The sequence below is a fragment of the Bombina bombina genome, chromosome 6 (genome assembly GCF_027579735.1).
Source record: "Bombina bombina isolate aBomBom1 chromosome 6, aBomBom1.pri, whole genome shotgun sequence".
Taxonomy (NCBI): domain Eukaryota; kingdom Metazoa; phylum Chordata; class Amphibia; order Anura; family Bombinatoridae; genus Bombina; species Bombina bombina.
The window spans coordinates 792247428-792273092 of NC_069504.1; the positions used below are offsets into that span (position 1 = coordinate 792247428).

The following is a 25665-nucleotide window of genomic DNA, read 5'->3' on the forward strand; positions in this document are numbered from 1 at the left end:
TGTTTGTCATATGAAATGTATATATATATATATATATATATATGATTTTGTCTGTATATAAGATGTGAATATCTCTCTTTACTAGATGTATGTTTAGAGAGGTTAGGAGCTGTCAATCTCCCTGGTCGGACAGGGCAAGGAAGCAGAATTCTAAACCTGCAGTCAAAGGGGAGAGAATGGCTTAATAAATTGAGCCCATATTGTTGAAGTGCTGCCCTTGGGTGCACATTATGGTGGTGTAGTGCAAGCATTCATTTTAAAAGGACAGTAAAGTCAAAATAAATCTTTCATAATTCAGATAGAAGTACGTCAATAGAGTATGCCATTTTAAAAATTAAATTTCTGTTATCAAATTTGCTTTGTTTTCTTGGTATCTTTTGTTAATAAATAAACCTAGGTAGACTGAGGAGTGGGAACATGTATTTAACCCTCTGTGGCAATAGTGTTTGCAACAATGTATAACATTACTATAAACATTATTACTAACAATGCTTCCATAGGAAGCTAAAGACACATGCATTTCCTGAGCTCCTATGAACCTACTTAGTTTTACTCTTCAACAAATTATACCAAGATAACAAAGAAAATCTGATTATACAGGTAAACTGAAAAGTTTTTTTTTTAATGCATGCGCTATCTAAACCATGAACGTTTAATTCTGGCTTTGGACTAGATTACGAGTGGTGTCCTAACTGTTGCTCGCGAGCGATAGAGGGTTTATCATGGCTCTTTGTGCTTGTGAAAAGTAACGCGTGTATTACGGGTTGAAAGTAAATCTGTTTACTTGAGTACAATTGAATTTAACTTGTGCCGGATAGCTCTGGTTAACTGTTAAGCTCGACTAAAAAGTTTCACAAAACACCTGAAAATTATATTGAAAAGTACAGTTATACTCATAATAACACTAATGCTCAAAGATATGAAGTCTCAGGTGTTAGAAAAAAGGCTGCAAGGGCTTTAAGATAAATATACATACATATACAGGTCTAAATATGTATATATATATATATATATATATATATATATATAGTAAAATGTCACACTTTAGGTAGGATATGAATACCACCTAAGTGTAAACAAGCAATACCAAACACTCTGCTGCAACACCAAACACTCTGCTCAATTTAATAACTAGAAAGAGATAGAGACCCCAGCTGCCAAATTACATAAACAAATACCTAAAAGGTACACTCCAAAATATATTCAACAAGAGAGCAAAATCAGTGCTTAGGGTGACTCTTATTTAGAACAAAGTCCTAATGAAAAGCAGTTATGCATCCACACAAAATAAAATAGGATGGATCCCACTTACTATAAACTACCTCAGTCACTATGAGGTAAGCTTCCGCCTCTGTAAGATATAATCTCCTGTTCTTGTGTGGTTCAAGACTTTCTGTGTTTATTGGTTCACTCGGTCCTCCTGATACACTGAATTGTCACTAAACTCTAGCAGGTTTTTTTTATTCTGTGTTCTGGTTTGTAGTATAAGAGATTATCAGTCCCATGGACTTTGTGTAGCACTCCTTTAGCTAAACTGACAAGATAAAGGAGCTAAAAAACAACCTTCGATCATATTGATTGCAGCTGGAGGAGGTCTTTGAAGGAGATACTATCTCATGTGTGCTGTGTACATACCTCATATGTTTGGGGTATGATAATGTGAGTGGCGAGTGAATCTTTTTAACTTGTTTATAATAAAACAGTGTTGCACTACATTTCTTTTTGTGTTTTCTCCTCTCTTATCTGTATGCGAACACATTTCTGGGGTTGAGGATATCAGGAGTGAGGAGATCATTCTGCCATACCCAGGAGGACAGAGTGAGCCAATAAACACAGAAAGTCTTGAACCACACAAGAACAGGAGATTATATCTTACAGAGGCGGCAGCTTACCTCATAGTGACTGAGGTAGTTTATAGTAAGTGGGATCCATCCTATTTTATTTTGTGTGGATGCATAACTGCTTTTCATTTGGACTTTGTTCTAAATAAGAGTCACCCTAAGCACTGATTTTGCTCTCTTGTTGAAAATAAATATATGTGTGTGTGTGTACATATGTATTTTTGTATTTATATCTGTAGATATGTATTTACAGACATAAATACAAATATAAACACATAAATACATATGAACAGTGCCCTCCACTAATATTGGCACCCTTGGTAAATATGTGCAAAGAAGGCTGTGAAAAACTGTCTTTATTGTGTAACCTTTTGCTCTTTTGTTCAAAAAATTTTCTGCTCTCATGGATATCAAACAATTGCAAACACAACACAGGATTATCCAAAAAAAATTATTTGTTAAATATATGTGTGGTACAGTTATTGCCATCCTTTTAGTCAAAACTTTGTACTACCTCTCTTTGCCAAGATAACTGCTCTGAGTCTTCTATAATGCCTGATGAGGTTGGAAAATACATGGCAAAGGATCTGAGACCATTCCTCCATACAGAATTTCTCCAGATCCTTCAAATTTCAAGGTCGATGCTGGTGGACTCTCCTCTTCAGTTCACCCCACAGGTTTTCTATGGGTTTCAATTCAGGGGAATGGGATGGCCATGTCAGGACCTTAATTTTGTTGTCAGTAAACCATTTCTTTGTTGAATTTGATGTATGTTTTGGATCATTGTTCTGCTGAAAGATCCAACCACAGCCCATTTTAATTTTGCAATTCTCCAGCTGTGATATTTTGGCAACTCAAATCATCCTCTTCACAGTGTGTTAAGACAATTTAAAAACACGTCCTCTACCAGGTTGATTCCTAACATTTCCCATTGACTGGAACTTCTTAATTATTGCCTTGATGGTGGAAATGGGCATCTTCAATGCTTTTGCTATTTTCTTATAGCCACTTTCCATTTTGTGAAGCTCAACAACCTTTTGCTGCACATCACAGCTATATTCCTTGGTCTTACCCATTGTGATGAATGACTAAGGGAACTTGTCCTTTGTGTTACCACATAGTAATACCTCTGTGAAACAGGAAGTTATGGTTGAACAATTTCCTGTTCCTAGTCACCCAAGTGTACTATTTTTTATTTTTTTTTAAATATCAATGGAAATAAACTTAAAATATATTTTTCTTATTTGAGTTCATAGGGGTGCCAATATTTGTGGCACACATATTTAAAAAGATTTTTTTTTTCTTATTTTATAAACCTGTGTTGTGTTTGCAATTGTTTGATATCCATGAGAGCAGAGTATGGTTGTATAATTTTTTGAACAAAAGATCAAAAGGTTTAAAAATAAAGACAATTTTTCACAGCCTTCTTTGCTCATACCAAGGTTGCCAATATTAGTGGAGGACACTGTTTACATATATAGACATATATACAGTATAAGTGCATTGGAGCCCTTGGCAGTCAAGTAGATCAAAACATGTAAAATCATATGTATGCAATATTCATATTGAATAAAGTGTTTAACTATATTTACTGTAAATATTTCACATTCCAATGTTCTTCACATAGGGGGGTATGTTCTAAGTATTTTTAAATAGGTATTCCTATTTATATCTGTATATATCTATACATATATATATATATATATATAATTTTCTAAGTGTCCCCCAATTGCCCACGGGCGGGCGATAAATAACCAGCGATTACAAGCTATAGCAATTAGCGCTCAGAAAATTAACCAGATCAGATTTCTAGTTAATTTTCTAAATGTCCTCCAATTGCCCCCAAAATAAAGTGATGTGTTTTGGTTTTAGAAAAACAAATAAAATAAGCATCTTTATTTCATTATTTTTTTTTAAATATAACTGCTAAAAGCAGTTATAAGGGATTAAAAGTGGCTTTACATTGAGGTCTATTGGGACTGTGTTATTTCTGTAAATATATATGTATATGCTTATAATCATATATATTTATGTGTTAATATTTATATTTGCTGGGTGACTTACACCCTTCGCAGTGTCTCACGCATGAGAACAAGAGTCCCATTTGAGCCTATGAAAGCGCTGTTCTCGTGAGCACAATGCTTCTGTGCAATTCCAGGTTATGTTCGCATTGCTCCTCCCTTGTAATACCAGCGCACATTTGAATGCTCTGGGGATACTCAGTTAACGGCAAATATTGATTTTGCAGAAGCAATATTTTGCGCTCAATTTGTAATCTGCCCTTATATGTTTATAAATCGTTATTCCTAAAAACCTTCTGTTTTTTTATTAGGCTTTGTGGGTCCCTTTTTCAGTCTGAAATTTATGTGATTTAAAGGGCCAGTAAACCTAAAAAATAATGTTATATAATTCTGCACATAGTGCACAATTATATAACATTATATTAGTGTTATCGTTGTAAAACTTAATATTCCCTTTGAATTTTTTTAAAATATGGCTGTTTTTCAGACCCGCTCTCTGTGATCGTCTGAGCGGGTCTGTTTTTATTACACAGCGCATCGGACCAGCTGTATAGTCACAGCCCGGCCCGACCGCGCCATTACACTAAGTGCAGCTCGCTCCTGCTGTCAGACACGATAACACTAATATAATGTTATATAATTCTGCACTATGTGCAGAATTATATAACATTATTTTTTAGGTTTACTGACACTTTAATGTCTGAAACAAACAACCTGGCATTACCTGGCAAAATCTGCTTGTGGCATCCATTGCATCTCAGGGAGTCCTCTCTTGTGGTGCATTTGGCGCACATTATTTTGTTATCTTTAGCAATAAACTGCTCATTGGCCAGAGGGTGGTAGCATTTAGCACATCGGAAGCAGGTGTCATGCCAGTAGCGGTTTTTGTAGTGCAGCTCCTACAAATAATCCATAGAAACAGAGAGACATTTATTCACTGGCAAATTACTGCTTTGTGATAAATTCACAACACAATAGCAGAGCAATCTGAGATTTCTCTATTAGTAGAACAGGATTTCAAACAAAATCTAAATCCAAGTGAAAGTCCAAGACAATAACTTTGCTGTTTATGAAACAAACATAACAGTTACACATTTTCTATCATGATTTAATATATACTATAAAATATGATCTTGAAACCTCCAAAATTGGCATTTAATATTTGAGCCAGTGCAAAACCTCATTAACTTGTTGAGCTCTATGTAGAAGCCACTTTTTGAGCCACTACTCCATGTCATACTCTTAGGGTCATAAGTGCTTCCTGCAAACAATTCAATAACTTGGCACTACAAACAACATTTGGTGCCCAGGCTCACCCTTGCATGAAACTTCCAGACAGAAGATCTATAAACACTATTCTTGAGTAGGGTCGGAAAAATACTGGGTGTGCCAATTAGAATAAATAATTATGTAGCTTAACTCAGACACTCAACCTGCTAATACTGATTTTAAATGATCATTTATTTCAAATTGTGCACTTGTACACTTATAAACATTTGACTATAAGAGGACCTTAAAGTAAATGTAAATTTTGATGCTAAAGTGCCCGGTTTTTAAAAATTCGATTAAAAACAGTGGCACTTTAATTCATCAAAATTTACATTTCACTCCTGTTGTGAAAAAATACTAACCTTTTAATCTTCACAGCAGCTCCAGCTTCCTCCGCCCATCGCAAAGCCTCTTCCTGGGTCTAAAATGAGGAATCTGGCTTTCTCCAATCACGGCGTTGAATCAGACACTGATTCCCCGGGGGGGAAGCCGTGATTTTAGGATGACCGATCCATCATTTCTGACGTCAGAAATGGCTTGCGACGACCGGAGGGAGGTTGGAGCGGCTGTCAAGTTTAAAAGGTAAGTTTTTTTTTACAACCCGAGTGAAATGTAAATTTTGATGAATTAAAGTGACCCTGTTTTTAATCGAATTTTTAAAAACCGGGCACTTTAGCATCAAAATTTAAATTCACTTTAATTGCTATAATTATTCTTTATTATCTGCTGTGCCCTGAACATTATAAATATTGCCACAAAGCTAAAATATCATCTCGGTGGCAACTCTATCCTCAACATAGGCACACAAAACAGGGTTCTATTATCTTCCTGCATATGAAAAAAACTGCTGGATTTTGTAAGCCCTTTTCCAGACTTAAAAAACATAATTTATGCTTACCTGATAAATTTATTTCTCTTGTAGTGTGTTCAGTCCACGGGTCATCCATTACTTATGGGATATATTCTCCTTCCCAACAGGAAGTTGCAAGAGGATCACCCAAGCAGAGCTGCTATATAGCTCCTCTCCTCACATGTCATATCCAGTCATTCGACCGAAACAAGACGAGAAAGGAGAAACTATAGGGTGCAGTGGTGACTGGAGTTATAATTTAAAATTTAGAACCTGCCTCAAATAGACAGGGCGGGCCGTGGACTGAACACACTACAAGAGAAATAAATTTATCAGGTAAGCATAAATTATGTTTTCTCTTGTTAAGTGTGTTCAGTCCACGGGTCATACATTACTTATGGGATACCAATACCAAAGCTAAAGTACACGGATGATGGGAGGGACAAGGCAGGAACATTAAACAGAAGGAACCACTGCCTGTATAACCTTTCTCCCAAAAACAGCCTCCGAAGAAGCAAAAGTGTCAAATTTGTAAAATTTGGAAAAAGTATGAAGTGAAGACCAAGTTGCAGCCTTGCAAATCTGTTCAACAGAGGCCTCATTCTTAAAGGCCCAGGTGGAAGCCACAGCTCTAGTGGAATGAGCTGTAATTCTTTCAGGGGGCTGCTGTCCAGCAGTCTCATAGGCTAAGCGTATTATGCTACGAAGCCAAAAAGAGAGAGAGGTAGCCAAAGCCTTTTGACCTCTCCTCTGTCCAGAGTAAACGACAAACAGAGAAGAAGTTTGTCGAAAATCTTTAGTTGCCTGTAAGTAGAACTTCAGGGCACGGACCACGTCTAGATTATGCAAAAGACGTTCCTTCTTTGAAGAAGGATTAGGACATAAGGATGGAACAACAATCTCTTGATTGATATTCTTGTTAGAAACAACCTTAGGTAAAAACCCAGGTTTAGTACGCAGGACTACCTTGTCTGAATGAAAGATCAGATAAGGAGAATCACAATGTAAGGCAGATAACTCAGACTCTTCGAGCCGAGGAAATAGCCATCAAAAACAGAACTTTCCAAGATAAAAGCTTAATATCAATGGAATGAAGGGGTTCAAACGGAACACCCTGAAGAACTTTAAGAACCAAGTTTAAGCTCCACGGAGGAGCAACAGCTTTAAACACAGGCTTAATCCTAGCCAAAGCCTGACAAAAAGCCTGGACATCTGGATTCTCTGCCAGACGCTTGTGTAAAAGAAAAGACAGAGCAGAAATCTGTCCCTTTAGTGAACTAGCGGATAAGCCCTTTTCTAAATCCTCTTGTAGAAAAGACAATATCCTAGGAATCCTAACCTTACTCCATGAGTAACTCTTGGATTCACACCAATATAAATATTTACGCCATATCTTGAGGTAAATTTTTCTGGTAACAGGTTTCCGAGCCTGTATTAATGTATCAATAACCGAATCCGAAAACCCACGCTTTGATAGAATCAAGCGTTCAATTTCCAAGCAGTCAGCCTCAGAGAAATTAGGTTTGGATGGTTGAAAGGACCCTGAATTAGAAGGTCCTGCCTCAGGGGTAGAGACCATGGTGGACAGGACGACATGTCCACTAGGTCTGCATACCAGGTCCTGCGTGGCCACGCAGGCACTATCAGAATCACCGATGCTCTCTCCTGTTTGATCCTGGCAATCAGTCGAGGTAGCAACGGAAAAGGTGGAAACACATAAGCTATGTTGAAAACCCAAGGGGCTGCTAGTGCATCTACCAGCACCGTTCCCGGGTCCCTGGACCTGGATCCGTAACAAGGAAGCTTGGCATTCTGGCGAGATGCCATGAGATCCAGATCCGGTTTGCCCAAACGATGAATCAGTTGAGCAAATACCTCCGGGTGAAGTTCCCACTCCCCCGGATGAAAAGTCTGGCGACTTAGAAAATCCGCCTCCCAGTTCTCGACGCCTGGGATGTAGATCGCTGACAGGTGGCAAGAGTGAGACTCTGCCCAGCGAATTATCTTCGAGACTTCCAACATCGCTAGGGAACTCCTGGTTCCCCCTTGATGAGTGATGTAAGCCACAGTCGTGATGTTGTCCGACTGAAATCTGATGAACCTCAGTGTTGCTAACTGAGGCCAAGCTAGAAGAGCATTGAATATTGCTCTTAATTCTAGAATGTTTATTGGGAGGAGTTTCTCCTCCTGAGTCCATGATCCCTGAGCCTTCAGGGAGTTCCAGACTGCTCCCCAGCCTAGTAGGCTGGCATCTGTTGTTACAATCGTCCAATCTGGTCTGCGAAAAGTCATTCCTTTGGACAGATGAACCCGTGACAACCACCAGAGAAGAGAATCTCTGGTCTCCTGGTCCAGATTTAGCAAAGGGGACAGATCTGAGTAATCCCCGTTCCATTGACTTAGCATGCATAGTTGCAGCGGTCTGAGATGTAGGCGCGCAAATGGCACTATGTCCATCGCCGCGACCATTAAGCCGATTACTTCCATGCACTGAGCTACTGATGGGCTTGGAATGGAGTGAAGGACACGGCAAGCATTGAGAATATTTGATAACCTGGACTCCGTCAGGTAAATCTTCATCTCTACAGAATCTATAAGAGTCCCTAGAAAAGGGACCCTTGTGAGTGGTAACAGAGAACTCTTTTCCACGTTCACTTTCCACCCATGCGACCTCAGAAATGCTAGAACTATCTCTGTATGAGACTTTGCATTTTGAAAACTTGACGCTTGTATCAGAATGTCGTCTAGGTACGGAGCCACCGCTATGCCTCGTGGTCTTAGTACCGCCAGAAGAGAGCCCATAACCTTTGCAAAAATTCTCGGGGCCGTAGCTAACCCGAAGGGAAGCGCTACAAACTGGTAATGCCTTTCTAGAAAGGCAAACCTTAGGTACCGATAATGATCTTTGTGAATCGGTATGTGAAGGTAGGCATCCTTTAAATCCACTGTGGTCATATATTGACCCTCTTGGATCATGGGTAGGATGGTCCGAATGGTTTCCATCTTGAACGATGGAACCCTTAGGAATTTGTTTAAGATTTTTAAATCTAAGATTGGTCTGAAGGTTCCCTCTTTCTTGGGAACCACAAACAGATTTGAATAAAACCCTTGCCCCTGTTCTGTCCGCGGAACTGGGTGGATCAGGTCTTGTACACATTGTAGAAATGCCTCTTTCTTTACTAGGTTTGTTGATAACCTTGACAGATGAAACCTCCCTTGTGGAGGAGAAGTTTTGAAATCCAGAAGGTATCCCTGACATATAATCTCCAACGTCCAGGGATCCTGTACATCTCTTGCCCAAGCCTGGGCGAAGAGAGAAAGTCTGCCCCCCACTAGATCCGTCTCCGGAAAGGGGGCCCTGTCTTCATGCTGTCTTAGGGGCGGAAGTAGGCTTTCTGGCCTGCTTGCCCTTGTTCCATGACTGGTTGCCTTTCCAACCCTGTCTGTAACGAGCAGTAGTTCCTTACTGTTTTGGAGCGGAGGAAGTTGATGCTGCTCCTGCCTTGAAATTACGAAAGGCACGAAAATTAGACTGTTTGGCCTTTGATTTGGCCCTGTCCTGAGGAAGGGTGTGGCCCTTACCTCCAGTAATGTCAGCAATAATTTCCTTCAAGCCGGGCCCGAATAAGGTCTGCCCTTTGAAAGGAATGTTTAGTAGTTTAGACTTAGAAGTTACATCTGCTGACCAGGATTTAAGCCATAGCGCTCTGCGGGCCTGTATGGCGAATCTGGAATTCTTAGCCGTAAGTTTGGTTAAATGCACTACGGCATCCGAAACAAACGCATTAGCCAGCTTAAGGGTTCTAATCTTGCTCAAAGACTCATCCAATGGTGCTGTGCGAATCGCCTCTTCCAGAGACTCAAACCAGAATGCCGCTGCAGCAGTGACATTCGCAATGCATGCAAGAGGCTGTAATATAAAACCTTGTTGAACAAACATTTTCTTAAGATAACCCTCTAATTTTTTATCCATTGGATCTGAGAAAGCACAGCGATCCTCCACTGGGATAGTGGTACGCTTGGCTAAAGTAGAAACTGCTCCCTCCATCTTAGGGACCGTCTGCCATAAGTCTCGTGTGGTGGCGTCTATAGGGAACATTTTTCTAAATATCGGAGGAGGGGAAAAAGGCACACCGGGTCTATCCCACTCCTTACTAATAATCTCTGTAAGCCTCTTTGGTATAGGAAAAACGTCAGTACACACCGGTACCGCGTAGTATTTATCCAGCCTACATAATTTCTCTGGGATTGCCACCGTGTCACAATCATTCAGAGCCGCTAACACCTCCCCTAGCAACACGCGGAGGTTCTCAAGCTTAAATTTAAAATTTCTGAATCCGGTCTCCCCGAATCAGAACCGTCACCCACAGAATGAAGCTCTCTGTCCTCATGTTCTGCAAATTGTGACGCAGTATCAGACATGGCTCTCGTGTCATCGGCGCGCTCTGTCCTTAACCCAGAACTGTCGCGCTTGCCTCTTAACTCGGGCATATTGTATAATACTTCTTTCATAACATTAGCCATATCATGTAAAGTGATTTGTAAGGGCCTTGATGTACTTGGCGCCTCAGTCTCACGCACCTCCGAGCGGAGACGAAGGTACTGACACGGAGAGTTAGACGGCATAACTGCCCCCTCGTTGTCTGGTGATAATTTCTTTATCGGTACAGATTGACTTTTATTCAAAGTAATATCAATACAATTGGTACACATATTTCTATTGGGCTCCACATCGGCTTTCAAACATAATGAACAAGCAGATTCCTCTGTATCAGACATGTTTAAACAGACTAGCAATGAAGCTAGCAAGCTTGGAAATTACTTTCAATAAGTTCACAAGCAATATAAAAAACGCTGCAGCGCTTTTAAAAAACACAGTTGAATAACAAAGAACTAATTCAGTTATAGTCAACAATTCTTTAAATGTATTAATTAGCAGAGGATTGCACCCATTAGCAAAAGGATGATTAACCCCTCAGTACCCAAAAAAACGGATATCAAATTAATATTAAACGTTTTTATCACAGTCTAACACACTGTCACAGGTCTGCTGTGACTGATTACCTCCCTCAAAAACGAATTTTGAAGACCCCTGAGCTCTCTAGAGACGTCCTGGATCAAGGAGGAAGAAGCAGGAAGACTGTGCTAGAATTTTAACTGCGCAACAAGGCGCTAAAAAAGGCCCCTCCCGCTCATTTACAACAGTGGGAGACCTGATATAACGGTTTCTATGCAGAAATATACGTTAGCCATGTGGATAAAAAGAAAAAATTCATGCCCAAAAGAATTTATCACCAAAGTACCTCACAAAAACGAATAACATGCCAGTAAACGTTTTTTAAAAACAAACTTCTTTTAATGTCATGCAAAGTTATCACTAAGCCTGCTACCAGTCGCTTCCACTGCAGATAAGGCTTAAGCATTATTTCAGTATTAACAGTATTTTCTCAGTCAAATTCTAGTCCCTAGAAAATAACTACTGTGCATACATTCATCAGCCTGATACCAGTCACTACTACTGCATTTAAGGCTGTACTTACATCATACGGGTAACAGCAGTGTTTTCTTAGTCAATTCCATTCCCAGAAAATATTGTACTGCACATACCTCATTTGCGGGGGACCCCGCATGCTATTCCCATGTTCTGAAGTTACCCCACTCCTCAGAATGTCGAGAACAGCCAGTGGATCTTAGTTACGCCTGCTAAGATCATAGAAAAACGCAAGCAGTTTCTTCTTCCAAATACTGCCTGAGATAGAAAAACAGCACACTCCGGTGCCATTTAAAATAACAAACTTTTGATTGAAGAATAATTAAGTAAAAACTCCAACTCCTCCCGTGACCTCCTTTGTTGAGGGTTGCAAGAGAATGACTGGGTATGACATGTGAGGGGAGGAGCTATATAGCAGCTCTGCTTGGGTGATCCTCTTGCAACTTCCTGTTGGGAAGGAGAATATATCCCATAAGTAATGGATGACCCGTGGACTGAACACACTTAACAAGAGAAATGGAGATCAGGACATCAGTAACAGCTGCTGTAATAAAAAAGCAAATAGCTGATCACTTCTTTCGTAAAAAAATATGCACCTTCAACTCTTAGTTATATTTGTTGTTAAATGGACAAAACAATATACATAATAATAAAGTTGTCTCATGTTTAATAATAGCACCAGTTAGCAACATGCCCGGAAGTTTTGTGTCCCTCAGGTTAACAGGACAGTAAACACCTTGAGACTTTTATATAATATGTACAGTTCTGTGTTATCAAATTTGCAATATACTTACATTTTTTATTTTGCTCCCTTTTCATGTAGTTTAGCTCTGCAAATTGAGGATTTTCTTATTCTCAGAGCTTGAAATGTAAGCTGCTGACTCATCAAGGCTAACCCTGCTACACATTTACCTAATTGGCTTTAGCTGATAACAACTTCAAAACAATGCATTAATACTAACTTTATGACAGTGGTTAACCTATGTGTCTGCAGACTAAAGCCCAGATTGGCTCCTCTGTAGTGGGTCAAGTTTTGCTATTGATAAAGAATTGCAGTAAAAAGGATTTTAATTTGTTTTAAACAATGTTTAGACTTAGCTATGTGTTATTCTACAGCAAGACATCAGAAATGTCTTGTAATTATGAGATGTTTACTGTCCCTTTAAGAAGCACATGGGAGAGAAATGTTTTCATTACCTGCTGACTGTTACTGGGATATGTAGATAGGGTTGTTATCTGTCTTCGAAAAAAAATAGTCTATGGCTGTTATTCTAAAGTTGCATAAATAATTATACAGCCTAATTCAGAAACTAAAGATTTTAGGATTGATTTAAAATGATTGTTTATAATTAGTTTACAACACACTAAGAATATGTTTCATGTTGACAGAGCCTTTATTTCTATATTTATTCTTTATTTTCTATATTTTCCTAAACCTTAAAAATACAGACCATGCCAGTAAAAGACCAAATGGGTGGCGCAACAGGGGGTCTATTTTTGGCTGCCTTTGATTGCATTTTGCGCAAATACATGCTCCAATTTGTTAGAGCTCGTAATTTTAAAGGGACAGTCCAGTCCAAAAAAAAAACATTCATGTTTTAAATAGGGAATGTAATTTTAAACAACTTTCCAATTTACTTTTATCACCAATTTTGCTTTGTTCTTTTGGTATTCTTAGTTGAAAGATAATTCTAAGAGGTTCATATGCTAATTTCTTAGACCTTGAAGACTACCTCTAATCTGAATGCATTTTGACCACTAGAGGGCATCAGTTGATGTGTTTCATATAGATAACATTGAGCTCATGCACGTGAAGTTACCCTGGAGTGAGCACTGATTGGCTAAAATGCAAGTCTGTCAAAAGAACTGAAATAAGGGGGCATTTTGCAGAGACTTAGATACAAGATAATCACAGAGGTAAAAAGCGCATTTCTATAACAGTGTTGGTTATGCAAAACTGGGGAATCGATAATAAAGGGATTAGCTTTCTTTTTAAACAACAAAAATTCTGGTGTTGACTATCCCTTTAAGACAAGCAACCGCGCACTACTATGTTTTTAAGCCCACAAACTAGCGCTGCTGATTGGATCAGCGTCAGTTTTCAATCAGGAGAAGCATAATACTGCTGGTCGGAGACTGTCACTGATCCAATTAGCAGCTCTAGTTTGGGGGCTTAAACACATAGTAGTGCAGGGTTGCTAGTCTTAATTTTTTTTTTTTTTTACTATTATGGCCCTTTAAAGTGATGGTAAACAATCAATTATTTTGTAGTGTCTATTGATTCAATCTTATTGTTTAAACTTCAAACGCTTATATAATTATTCAAAAATGTAACTGGCTTAGTTGGAGATATGTGTATAAAATACTAACCAGACAATCGTTTTTCTAATCTTCCTCCGCCCACTGTGATATTTTTGCCTGTTTACAAATGACGTATATAGCGATACCACCCACTATATACGCCACATTTCTTGAGCGTTACACCAAATAGTGCCTTGGCTTTTTCAAGGATCCTTGAAAAAGCCAAGCGACTATTTGGTGAAACGATCGTTGGATTTGAGCGTGTGATGTCACGTTGTGGGAGGAGACAAACCTTCTGAACTGCAAACCGTAATCATAGACATTGTTTACAATAAACAGTCTGTGTAATATACGGATGTTCTAGCTGTGTTTGTTCTCTATAAACCCCTGTGATTTTAACACGTTTTAATAAATTGCTTTAACATTCATCTGAGTTCATTTCGATCTGCTCCTGCTGGAGTCTCCTATTGATTTTATGTCTAGAGCTTGATGTGATGCTTTGCAGTATGTGAGTATACAACTTACATGTGAATTAACCCTGTAGTCTCACAGGACTTCACTATTGACAGCATTAATCTGTTTTATTTGAGGTTAACCCATGGGGGTAAATTTATTATGGTGCGGACAGACATGATCCGCTATAGCGAATCATGTTCGCCGCACATCGATTAATTTATCATTGCATCAGCAGTTCTTGTGAACTGCTGGTGCAATACCGCCCCCTGCAGATTGGCAGCCAATCAGCCGCTAGCAGGGGGTGTCAGTCAACCCGATCGTATTCAATCGGGCTGATTGCTGTCTGCGGACAAGTTAGAGCAGCGTTCTTAGGACCGCTGCTTCTTAACTTCCGCTTCAGGCGGAACTGAAGCGAAGTGGGTCGGAAGAAGCATCCGCTGCTTCATAAATCAACCCCTTGTAGTTCGACTGCAGCATTAATTTCTATTGATAAGTAATCCCTGGGATCACTTATGCACATTTGGAGTTGGAATTTAGTCTCCAATTGACCTTTTTGGACAATAACAAATCCGTTTAAGTGAATTTTCTGTGTGATGTCCACACAAATCATACCTTGTTTTTTTTTTCAGTAGACCAGGAACATTAAGAAAATAACTTTGGTTTGGAAAAATACGGGAAATTACTACTATATGAAATGCAAAAAATAAAAACTATAGCATACATGGTAAACAATTGCCTTTTAGCAGTGGTTTATTTCTTTTTTTGTGCTGCTCTAGGCACTGGTAATCTGCTTCCCCTACACCTCTACAATTGTATCTCATATGTGCCTTTTATTTCTCACAACCAGAGACCAAAGATGCATGGAGGGTTCATGCACCCCCACTGGAAAACTAGGGATTCTTGATTTGTAATAATAATGCATAAAAAAACATTGCAAACATAGGGCCAGCCCAGATTACGAATGGAGCGGTAAAAGTATTTTTTTTTGTGCATGTCGGGTAGCGCTCGTATTTCAAGTTGAAAGTAAAATGTTTTGCTCTTGCGCTAACCTGATGCGTTCAAAAAGCCGAAGTTAGAATATTGTGATCGTGTTAACGTATTCCCCCATAGTAGTCAATGGAGCAAAAAAGTGGAAAAAAAGCTAACACCCCACTCGGGTGCAAACCTGATTGCATATTCTCAAGTTCGCTAACCCGACATGAAAATATGAATATTTCACATTCCAATGTTCTTCACATAGAAGAATATCTCTATTTGTTCATAAATATATATTCTATATACAGTATATATATATGATGGTATTTTGGTACAGTATATATCTATACTTATGTATACTTATCTATACTATGCCCAGATGCCTCTTTTTCCTATATGAGTATACTGTGTATTATGTGAATGCCCTTTGCCTTGCTAGAGCAAACACCATGTAGTGATGTAACTGCAGATGTTTCACTCCTATATGTTATCAGCTTTAAGAAGTTGCTAGCACTAACTCTGTCACCTGTTCTACTGGTATTCAGTTGCTTGGCAACAGCCTATCAGGCTTTGTTATACTGTATCCATCTTTTTGTGCTTACCTTGGAATCAGCACCAATGGGTTTTCTGCACTCAGCACAAGTGTTAGCACATATTTTCTCAAAGCACTTCACACAGCAGTTGTGGCCGTCTTTCTCCACATACTTCTTCCCTTGAAGTGGTGCTCGACAGTAATGGCAATCAAATCGCTCTGACATTGTTCCCGCAGTATAATGGCGGGGGCCTATTAGGAAAGTAACAAATGCTGTTAGGATTATTTTATTTATTTATTTGTTTTTTTATTTAATTGAAATCTTATAGTGACATTAGTGACCCAAAATCGCTTAAGGTTATTTTAAAAATATTATGGTTTAGATCTTGTTTGATCCCTTCGAGCAAACTTCAGTTAAGGATGATGAATTTGTACACAGTTTCTATTCATTCCCTGATGCAAAATGTTGGTTTCAGTAACACTTTTACTTTAAAGGGTACGTATCCCCCAATCACCAGCTAGCACCGAGAAATGCATTGCAGATCTTGAGCCTACCTAGATATGTTTTGCAACAAAGGATACAAAAAGAACAACGTCAATTTGATAACAGTGGTAAAGCATGAATGTTTAGTTTTGACTTCGATGTCTCTTTAAAGGTAAAGTCATTTAAAGCTATCAGCTTCTCTTTATTTAGCCAAGGCCTTAAAAATAAGTATATTATTTCTGTTTCATTATCACCACACATACAAAAACACGCAAATAGTGCGTATTTTTTAACCACAAAATCTGAAGTTTTGGAAAAAAATTAAAAAAGTTATACAATTATAATCTGAATTAGGAAAATGGTATATTGTAATTTGTAATTGAATTTGTATTTATTTTCTTCTCTAAATCTGTGTCTATGTATATTGGTAATGGAAATATTTAGTGACACTGGGACAAAGCTTAGAAAGATGATGCGCAGTTATAAGTTCAAGTTAAAATACAAGGCATACAGGTGAGAAAGGGCAGAATGGAGATTCTCAGAGAATTCCACTTCAAATTTTAGAAATTATAAATATATTTTTCAATCAGTAACATATGTTCAAATATATGCAACATATAATAAACGTAGTGCTCTATTAAAATATTTAATCAGTACCTTAACTCTTAGCTAAAATGTCATTTTATTTCATACACTGTAAAGTACAGCGTGACGATAATGCTATATAGTGGGTTCTGCACTCTTATTCCAGTCACAAAACAACTTGGGTGTTGGTTAAAGGGACATGAAACCGAAATGTTTTCTTTCATGATTCAGATAGAGCATGCAATTTTAATCAGCTTTCTAATTTACTCCTATTATCAATTTTTCTTCGTTCTCTTGGTATCTTTATTTGAAAAGCAGGAGGTAAGTTTAGGAGCCAGCCCATTTTTGGTTTATCACCTGGGTAGCACTTGCTGAATGATGACTAACGGCTAGATTACAAGTGGAGTAGTATTTTGCAATAGCGAAAACACAGCAAGGATTTTCATTTTTGCGCTAGTCGAGTTGTTGAAAGTAAACAGTTTTTTTTATCCAGCAATAACTCAAATCGTGCTTAAAGTCGAAAATCACAAATGGTGTTTTATTTTCTCTATGGGGGGGAATGCGCATTCTCCCATAGAGAAAAATAAAAATACCATACCCCCCCCCATAGGAGTCAATGCAGAAAAAAAAAGGTGAGAAAAAAAACATCCCTCTCTAGCGCAAACACAATGACATATTCTCATTAGTGCAAACCCAACATGAAAATTATTATATATTTCATATTCCAATGTTCTTTACATAATGGAATATGTACTATTTATTCATAATTAAATATTTCTACATATATCTGATGATATTGTTAAACAAATATATATTTATTCCTATATATATATATATATATATATATATATATATATATATATATAGATGATTATGTATAGGTATAGATATATACAGATTACAAATGGCTGGTTAATGCTCCCACAAGCTCGCAGAAGCTCTTTGTGCTTAGTGCAATCAAGCAGAGGTCAGTTAATTAGAAAATGTGTCCCAATTGCCCCCAAATAAAGTGTACAGTTATTAAATAAAAATCCTGAGCATCTTCATTTTTTTTAAACTGCTTGAAGCAGTTATAAGGAGTGAAAGTTAGGGGATGTGGGGTTTTAGAAAAAAAACGGCACTGAAAAATGCCTTTACATTGAAGTCTAGGGAGACTGTGTTTTTACTTATGCTTATATACATATATAGTTATGTGTTAATATGTATATATACACATATAAACACATAAATATATATTCATATACATATATCATTTTAATTTGCTTCGCTAGGTTCTTTACTGTGTCTCACGGCATGAGAACGAGCTACCCATTGGAGCCTATGGAAGCGCAGTCTCGTGAGAACAAGGCTTCCATTGCGCTTAACTTTTAATACCAGCGCACATTTGTGTGCACTGGTATTACTGAGTGGAACGCAAATATTGTGCTTATGAAAGAACAATTTTGCGCTCCACTTGTAATCTAGGCTATATTCGTTTGAGACAAAGGGAAAGTTTTTGGATTGGTTAAAAACATTAACTCCATTTGATCTGAACGAAAATATTGATATAGCAGCCTTTAATAGTTAAGTAAAACTAGAGTTTTTAGGCACAGTTTGTTATTCATAATGGGTTGATTCATTATTACTATTTTTAATTAGGGTTTCATAATAATTTCAGTATTATTTCACTTAGGGCAAAATATTTTGAGATGAAACAGCTCACTGATGAGCTGAGAAACTAGTTTCATGCCGTTTTGCTGCTCTGTTATACCCTGGTGTGTCCAAACCTGCCTAAAGCCAAAAAGATTTAGGATCAACAGGAATTTGGGAGGAGCTTACCGGAGGGTCAATCAGCTGATGACTGTGATAACCAGCTTGCCTTGTATGCACTATTTATCATAAAGTACCAAATAAAAGTGTGAGTTACCCATTTGGGATTATTTACACTGCTGTTATACATCTGTCGCACAGTCTGCACTATGAGGCTCCCTTTATGCTTTTCATTTTAGAATTCTTCTGGTGATCCCTAACCTTTCCTAGGGGACTCTACCTATTCAGAAAACAGTTTGTCCGAGTTCCTAAAATTCTCAACCTTGGCCTACGATGAAAAGATAGACGAGTAAAAAACCAATGACCAGGGTTAGATGAATCAGAATGGTTCCAACTCTCTTATTCATCCTTGAAAGAGAGTTGGAAAGAGAAGAGAAATAAGTTGACACTAGGGTTGCCACCTTTTCCTCCAAAAAATACCGGCCATGGGTGAGGGTGGAGCCACAAAAGTGTGGAGCCAAAAAAGAGGCAGATTCACTCAATGTTGCATGCCCCAATGAGATTGAGCTTCAGGCTCCTCGGTACAGGTACCGGGTGTCTGGAGCTCAGTTCTTGTTAAGCACTGTGGATATCCTGAAGCATAGCATGGTTTGCGAATCACTGATAATGAAATGTGAGAAATAAAAGTATATTGGTGAGGAGAGTGAGCCAATCATGAAAGGAAACATTTGGGTTTCATATCGCTTTAATGACAGGAAATAAAGTGACTGAGGCTTGGAAAACTGAGGTGAGTGAGGGAATATGGAGCAAGGAGGTGGGAGACTGAGTGAGTGCAATGAGGAGCATGTGTCTGGTGTATAAGATGAGCAAGTCTGGGGAGACGATATGAGATTGATGGAAGGGAAGATACGGAAATAAGAATCAAGGGTAAGCTATACAGAACAAACAAAAGTTAATACCCACCCAAGACCATAGAGGAACAACAGAGGTTTATGACAAACTGAAGTGAGTGGGTTAAAATGAGATGAGTTAATGCCCAGCTGATGCCAAAAAGAACTTACATAGAAAGAAAGTAGCTGATGCCCAACCATGATATATGTTATATTACAAATAGGATAATGTCTGTCCAGGGCAAACAGAATACAACACAGTGGCTGATGTCTAAACAGTACATTTAGTATACAATAAAAGAGGGGCTGGTGCAAACCCAGGACAAATAGGAGGTAATATACTGATAAAACTCATGCAAAGGGAATAAAAGTGTACTTAAGGAGACACTGAACCCAAATTATTTCTTTCGTGATTCAGATAGAGCGTGCAATTTTAAGCAATTTTCTAATTTACTCTTCATTCCCTTGGTATCTTTATTTGAAAAGCAAGAATGTAAGTTTAGATGCCGGACCATTTTTGGTAAACAACATGGGTTGTTCTTGCTGATTGGTGGATAAATTCACCCACCAATAGCTGTCCAAGCTTGGATGCCTTCTTTTCCAAATAAAGATAGCAAGAGAACGAAGAAAAATTGATAATAGGAGTAAATTAAAAAATTGCATGCTCTATCTGAATCACGAAAAAAAAATTTTTGGGTCAGTGTCCCTTTAAGAGAATGTGTACAACTGAAGTTTTATAAAGAAGTTAAAAGTAAAGGCAAAACTGACAGCAAAGGGAAACTCAGTTTTATTAGAACTTCTACCGACTTGCTCAACACAGATTCCCCTAACCCACGACTCTGCTGGTCCCTTCACTGCCCCTCTTTACGTCGCCCGCATGTCACGCTTAGCAAACACCCGTGTTACCCTTAACTGACTTTAACCACAACTTTGACAGAAGGATACTCACTAATTTCCATGCTCTGGAACAGTGATCAGTGAGCTGTGCTCAGAGGACCACTTACAGTAGTATACAAACAGGCACTTAGACACACCCTTGGTCATCGGTATATAGGCCTAGACGATCTGATACTATGAGGCCCATTTATCAAGTTCCGAATGGAGCTTGAGGGCCCGTGTTTCTGGCGAGTCTTCAGACTCGCCAAAAACACAAGTTGGGAGGTAAGAGGGGATAGTACCCTGCAGAAAATATATAATTAAAAAAACTTTTATTTTTATACTGGCAGACTTTCTGCCAGTATTTAAGATGGGGGTGACAATTGTGGGGTGGGAGGCTGATCGCTACACTAAAGCTAAAATTAACCCTACAAGCTACTTAATTAACACCTTCATTGCTGGGCAAAATACAAGTGTGGTGCGCAGCAGCATTTAGCGTCCTAATTGCCAAAAAGCAATGCCAAAGCCATATATGTCTGCTATTTCTGAACAAAGGGGATCCCAGAGAAGCATTTACAACCATTTGTGCCATGATTGCACACGCTGTTTGTAAATAATTTCAGTGAGAAATCTAAAATTGTGAAAAAGTTAACAATTTTTTTATTTGATCGCCTTTGGCGGTAAAATGGTGGCATGACATATACCAAAATGGGCCTAGATCAATACTTTGGGTTGTCTACTAACAAAAAATGTTATAGTTTTGATAGGTAAATATAAAACAAGGCTTCTGGGGAAGTTTTTATCTGAAATGCCTGGTCCTTAAGGGGTTAAAAAAATGAACAAAAAAGTTATAAGGGCTCAAAGATATGAGGTCTCATGTGTTAGAGACAAAGGGCTTTAACATTGAGATAAATATATATACATGTCTAAATATGTATATGTCTATATTTGTGTACAGATGTACATTTGTATTTATATGATTTATATGGGTATTTACACACACACACACACACACACACACACAGATATATACACACAGATATATATATATATATATATATATATATATATATATATATATATATAAATAAATAAGTGCATTGGAGCCCTTTGCAGTCAAGTAGATGAAAACATGTTAAAGCATATTTATGCAATAATAAAGTGTTATACTGTGTATTTACTGTAAATATTTCACATTCCAATGTTCTTCACATAGGGGAATATGCTCTATGTATTTCTAAATATATTCATATATATATATATATATATATATATATATATATATATATACTGTATATATAGGTATATATATATATTGTACAAAAATACCATCAGATATATGTAGAAATATGTACTTTATAATTAAATAGAACATATTCTTCTATGTGAAGAACACCGGAGTGTGAAATATTCATATTTTCATGTTGGGTTAGTGCACTTGAGAATATGTAATCAGGTTTGCGCACGAGTAGAGTGTTAGATTATATTTCCCACTTTTCTTGCTCAATTGACTTCTATGGGCGAATATGTTATTGCACGGGCGCTATTCTAATTTTGTTTTTTTAAGTGCATTGGGTTAGCGTGCGAATGAAAACATTTTACTTTCAACTTGTAATACAATGGCTACCTGACGCACACAAAAAGTTTACTTCTAGCAGAGATAACACGCAAGCGGGAGTGTTAAATTCCACTTCACTTGTAATCTAAATTGTTTGCTTCACTCTATGTTACCAGCCTGTCTACTTCCATGTTATAGCTCAATTCATCTTCATCTGAGATAAGCCCAATCAGAGTAGGGTCGACTGCAAATTTCAATAACTTCACGGATTAATTTGCAGAAGTACAATTGTTTGTGTATAAGGAATAGAGCCAGGGAGAAAGAGCACAACCCTGCGGGACACCAGTATTGAGGAAGACAGGCTCGGAAATCAGCCCATTTACTTTAACAATTCTTTCCTATTAGTTAGTTAAAAAGCTATAAATGCATTAGCACATGGAACAGGGCACATTAAGTTGTATTCATTCGGAAACTGAACTTTATCACTGGAGATCTAGATCCTCCATGGTGTTATTTTAAGCCAAGCCATAATTCTAAACACCACAATACGTATACTAGTTTGGTTATTTTTTGGCTACTATATATATTTTTTTCTTGCCAGATCAATTTTAAACCCTTAAAAAAGGACTTTAAGCCATAATTTTAATGCCGCAACATTTACACCGATAGTTCGGTTAATCTGCCAGAAAAGTACATCTTACAAAAAATTAAAAAAGGACATTTTTTTCAAAGTCATTAAGGCCTCACAAATATCAAATAGAGAGAAAAAGAAGGCCTGTTATATTGGTAACAAGCCCAAAGAGACATTTACTCTTACAGAAACATTCTATAACATTGTATTGTATTGTAACAATATCGCCAGATATAATATAGTGATCTTAAAGGGACATTAAACCCAACATTATTCTTTCATAATTCAGTCAGATAATACAATGTTAAACAACATTCCAATTTACTTCTATTATCTAATTTGCTTCATTCTTTAGATATCCTTTGTTAAAGAAATAGCAATGCTTACGGGCAAGCCAATCACAGGAGGCATCTATGTGCAGCCACCAATCAGAAGCTGCTAAGCCTATCTAGATATGCTTTTCAGGAAAGAATATCAAGAGAATGAAGCAAATTAGATAATAGAAGTAAATTAGAAAGTTGTTTAAAATGGTATTCTCTATCTGAATCATGAAAGAAAAAAATTGGGTTTAATGTCCCTTTAACATAGATATTAACTGATGATCGCATGCATTGTGAAGATATATAATCAGTTTGTCAATAGGATGTATTAATTATTTGACACCGGTGTCTTTTTAGTGATTTTAGTTTTTAAGGAAGAATATATGTTTTATAGTGTACTTTTAGTATAATAAATACCCGAAAAATCATTTGGAATTTGATGATTAATTGTTAATGGTCAAACATTTAAGGTCGAATGTACATACATTTAAAGTTAAAGACAATCGAAACTTCAAAGTAAAGTGTTATGATAAGATCAAGTAAGTAGAATCTTCGAAGGTAAATTTAGACCTATAGAAGTGGTTTAAATATATATATATATATATATATATATATATATATATATATATATATATATATAATTATATATATATATATATATATATATATATATATATATATTATATATATATATATATATATATATACACTTTTCTACCACCAATAAACAAATACAAGAGCTGTATAAGTATAAGAAACATCTATATAAAGTATAAGAAACATCTATATAAAGGAATATTTACAACAAAATATTTACTATGGGATATATATATATAATTTTTGAAAGAGGAATCAGCAAGTTATTTGCACCACCTTATATTGGTACTAAGTTGTATTAATTTAAAGGGACAGGCTAGTCAAAATTAAACTTTCAAACAACATTCCAATTTACTTTTATCATATTTGCTTTGTTCGTTTGGTGTTCTTTGTTGAAAGCTAAACCTAGGTAGGAACATATGCTAATTTCTAAGCCCTTGGAGGCCACCTGTTATCTCAGTGCATTTTGACAGTTTTTCACAGCTAGAGAGTGCTAGTAATTGTGTGATATATATATATATATATATAACATTGTGCTCACTCCTGTGGAGTTATTTATGGGTCAGTATTGATTGGTTTAGATGCAAGTCTGTAAAAATAACTGAAGTAAGGGGGCAGTCTGGAGAGGCTTAGATACAGGTAATCACATAGATTAAAAGTATATAAATATAACAGTGTTGGTTATGCAAAACTGGGAATGGGTAATAAATGGATTATCTATCTAAATTTTGGAATAGACTGTCCCTTTAACAAAAAGTAAATCTGGAGCACTAGTATTAAAAGCAGTACTAAAAATCCACAAATAAAAGTCAGACATAGGTACAAGGATTATCTAAATGATGCAAAATATAAAATAAAAATAGATTAATCGCATCAAGCACATATCTATTAGATCTGTTTGCAAACTGTAGAGGATCTTGAAGGGTGTCAGTCAAGGATTTTAGATGTCACAGTATAATTCTTTCAAAGCATTTCTTGATAACAGTTGTAAGAGCAACGGGTCTGTAAACATTCAAGCTCAAAATATCTTGTTTCTTTGGAACCGGAATAATAATTGAAGCTGGTACGACACATTATATTAAGATCATTAAATGATAAATAAATCATTAAATAAAGATATTAGTCCTATAGAAAGGGCTGACTCTTATATTCCGGGTACTTGGCTGTTAATTATGTGCTGAACTGTGAAGTAGGAAAGGGATTACATTACACTTCTCAAAAGATTTTAATTTCACTCAAATGCTGCTTGGAAATAAGAAGGCAAAACCCTGGTAAACTCCACTGAGACAAAACAGCTAGCGCTAAAGATTACAGACGTTACAATGATTTTACTTTTATTTTTTTTCTTGCCATATATATTGTTTTGCAGTAGTGGCCCTACTCAATAGAGGGCCGTAGTGCTAAATAGTTTCTGCATTAGGATTGTACACATCATGCACATGTCTGTGTATAGATTGGATGCTATGGGCCCCTCCAGCTCTTGGGCCCTAGTGCCAGTGCACCTGTTGCACCAAGGGTAGTTCTGTGCCTGTTTTGTAAAAAGCTGGAAATGGTCTAATTACACTTACATTTGGGAAGAAAACTCATATTTTGCAAGCCTGGGTTAATTTTGCATACATTCTGGCGAACTATATGGCAGCAGTTTTGCAACTGTGCTTTTAACAGTGTTAAACATTATGCAAACACAACTGTCAACTTAGTGTTGCCATATAGAATTCCAGAAACGTGTACACACTCAAACCTATCTAGGTATGATCTTCAATAAAGGAGACCGAGAGAATAACAAAAATTGTGTTTCATGGCCCTTAAAGGGCCATGATACCCACATTTTTTCTTTCATGATTTAGAAAGAGAATGCATTTTTAAACATCTTTCTAATTTACTTCTATTACCTAATTTGTTTTATTCTCTTGATATTCTTAGCTAAAAAGCATATCTAGATATGCTCAGTAGCTGCTGATTGGTTGCTGCACATAGAAGTCTCATGTGATTGGCTCACACATGTGCATTGCTTTTTCTTCAAATAAGGATATCTCAAAAATGTAGCAAAATAAATAATAGAAGTAAATTGTAATGTTGTTTAAATTTGTATGTTCTATCTGAATCATGAAAGAAAGATTTTGGGTTTAGTGGCCCTTTAAATACTTGGATGAGTTACAGGATGAATGTTTACAAATCTAAAACTCTTGGATCTTAAAATTAAAATTGAAATATGTAACCAGTCTGGGCTCAGTTTGAT

The 25665-nt window shown here is 37.1% G+C and overlaps 1 protein-coding gene across 3 annotated transcripts in view; it reads right to left on the reverse strand.

Annotated features, from left to right (window-relative positions):
• Positions 1–25665, reverse strand: part of LOC128663668 (four and a half LIM domains protein 1) — a 148529-nt gene that overhangs the window by 14840 nt on the left and 108024 nt on the right. For all 3 annotated transcript variants that reach the window (XM_053718108.1, XM_053718109.1, XM_053718107.1), the window contains exons 2-3: positions 15807–15988; positions 4587–4761 (exon numbers count right to left, since the gene is read on the reverse strand). In XM_053718108.1, the coding sequence (XP_053574083.1) occupies positions 4587–4761; positions 15807–15962 (331 nt within the window). In that variant the 5' untranslated portion in view covers positions 15963–15988. The remainder of the gene's footprint in view (positions 1–4586; positions 4762–15806; positions 15989–25665) is intronic.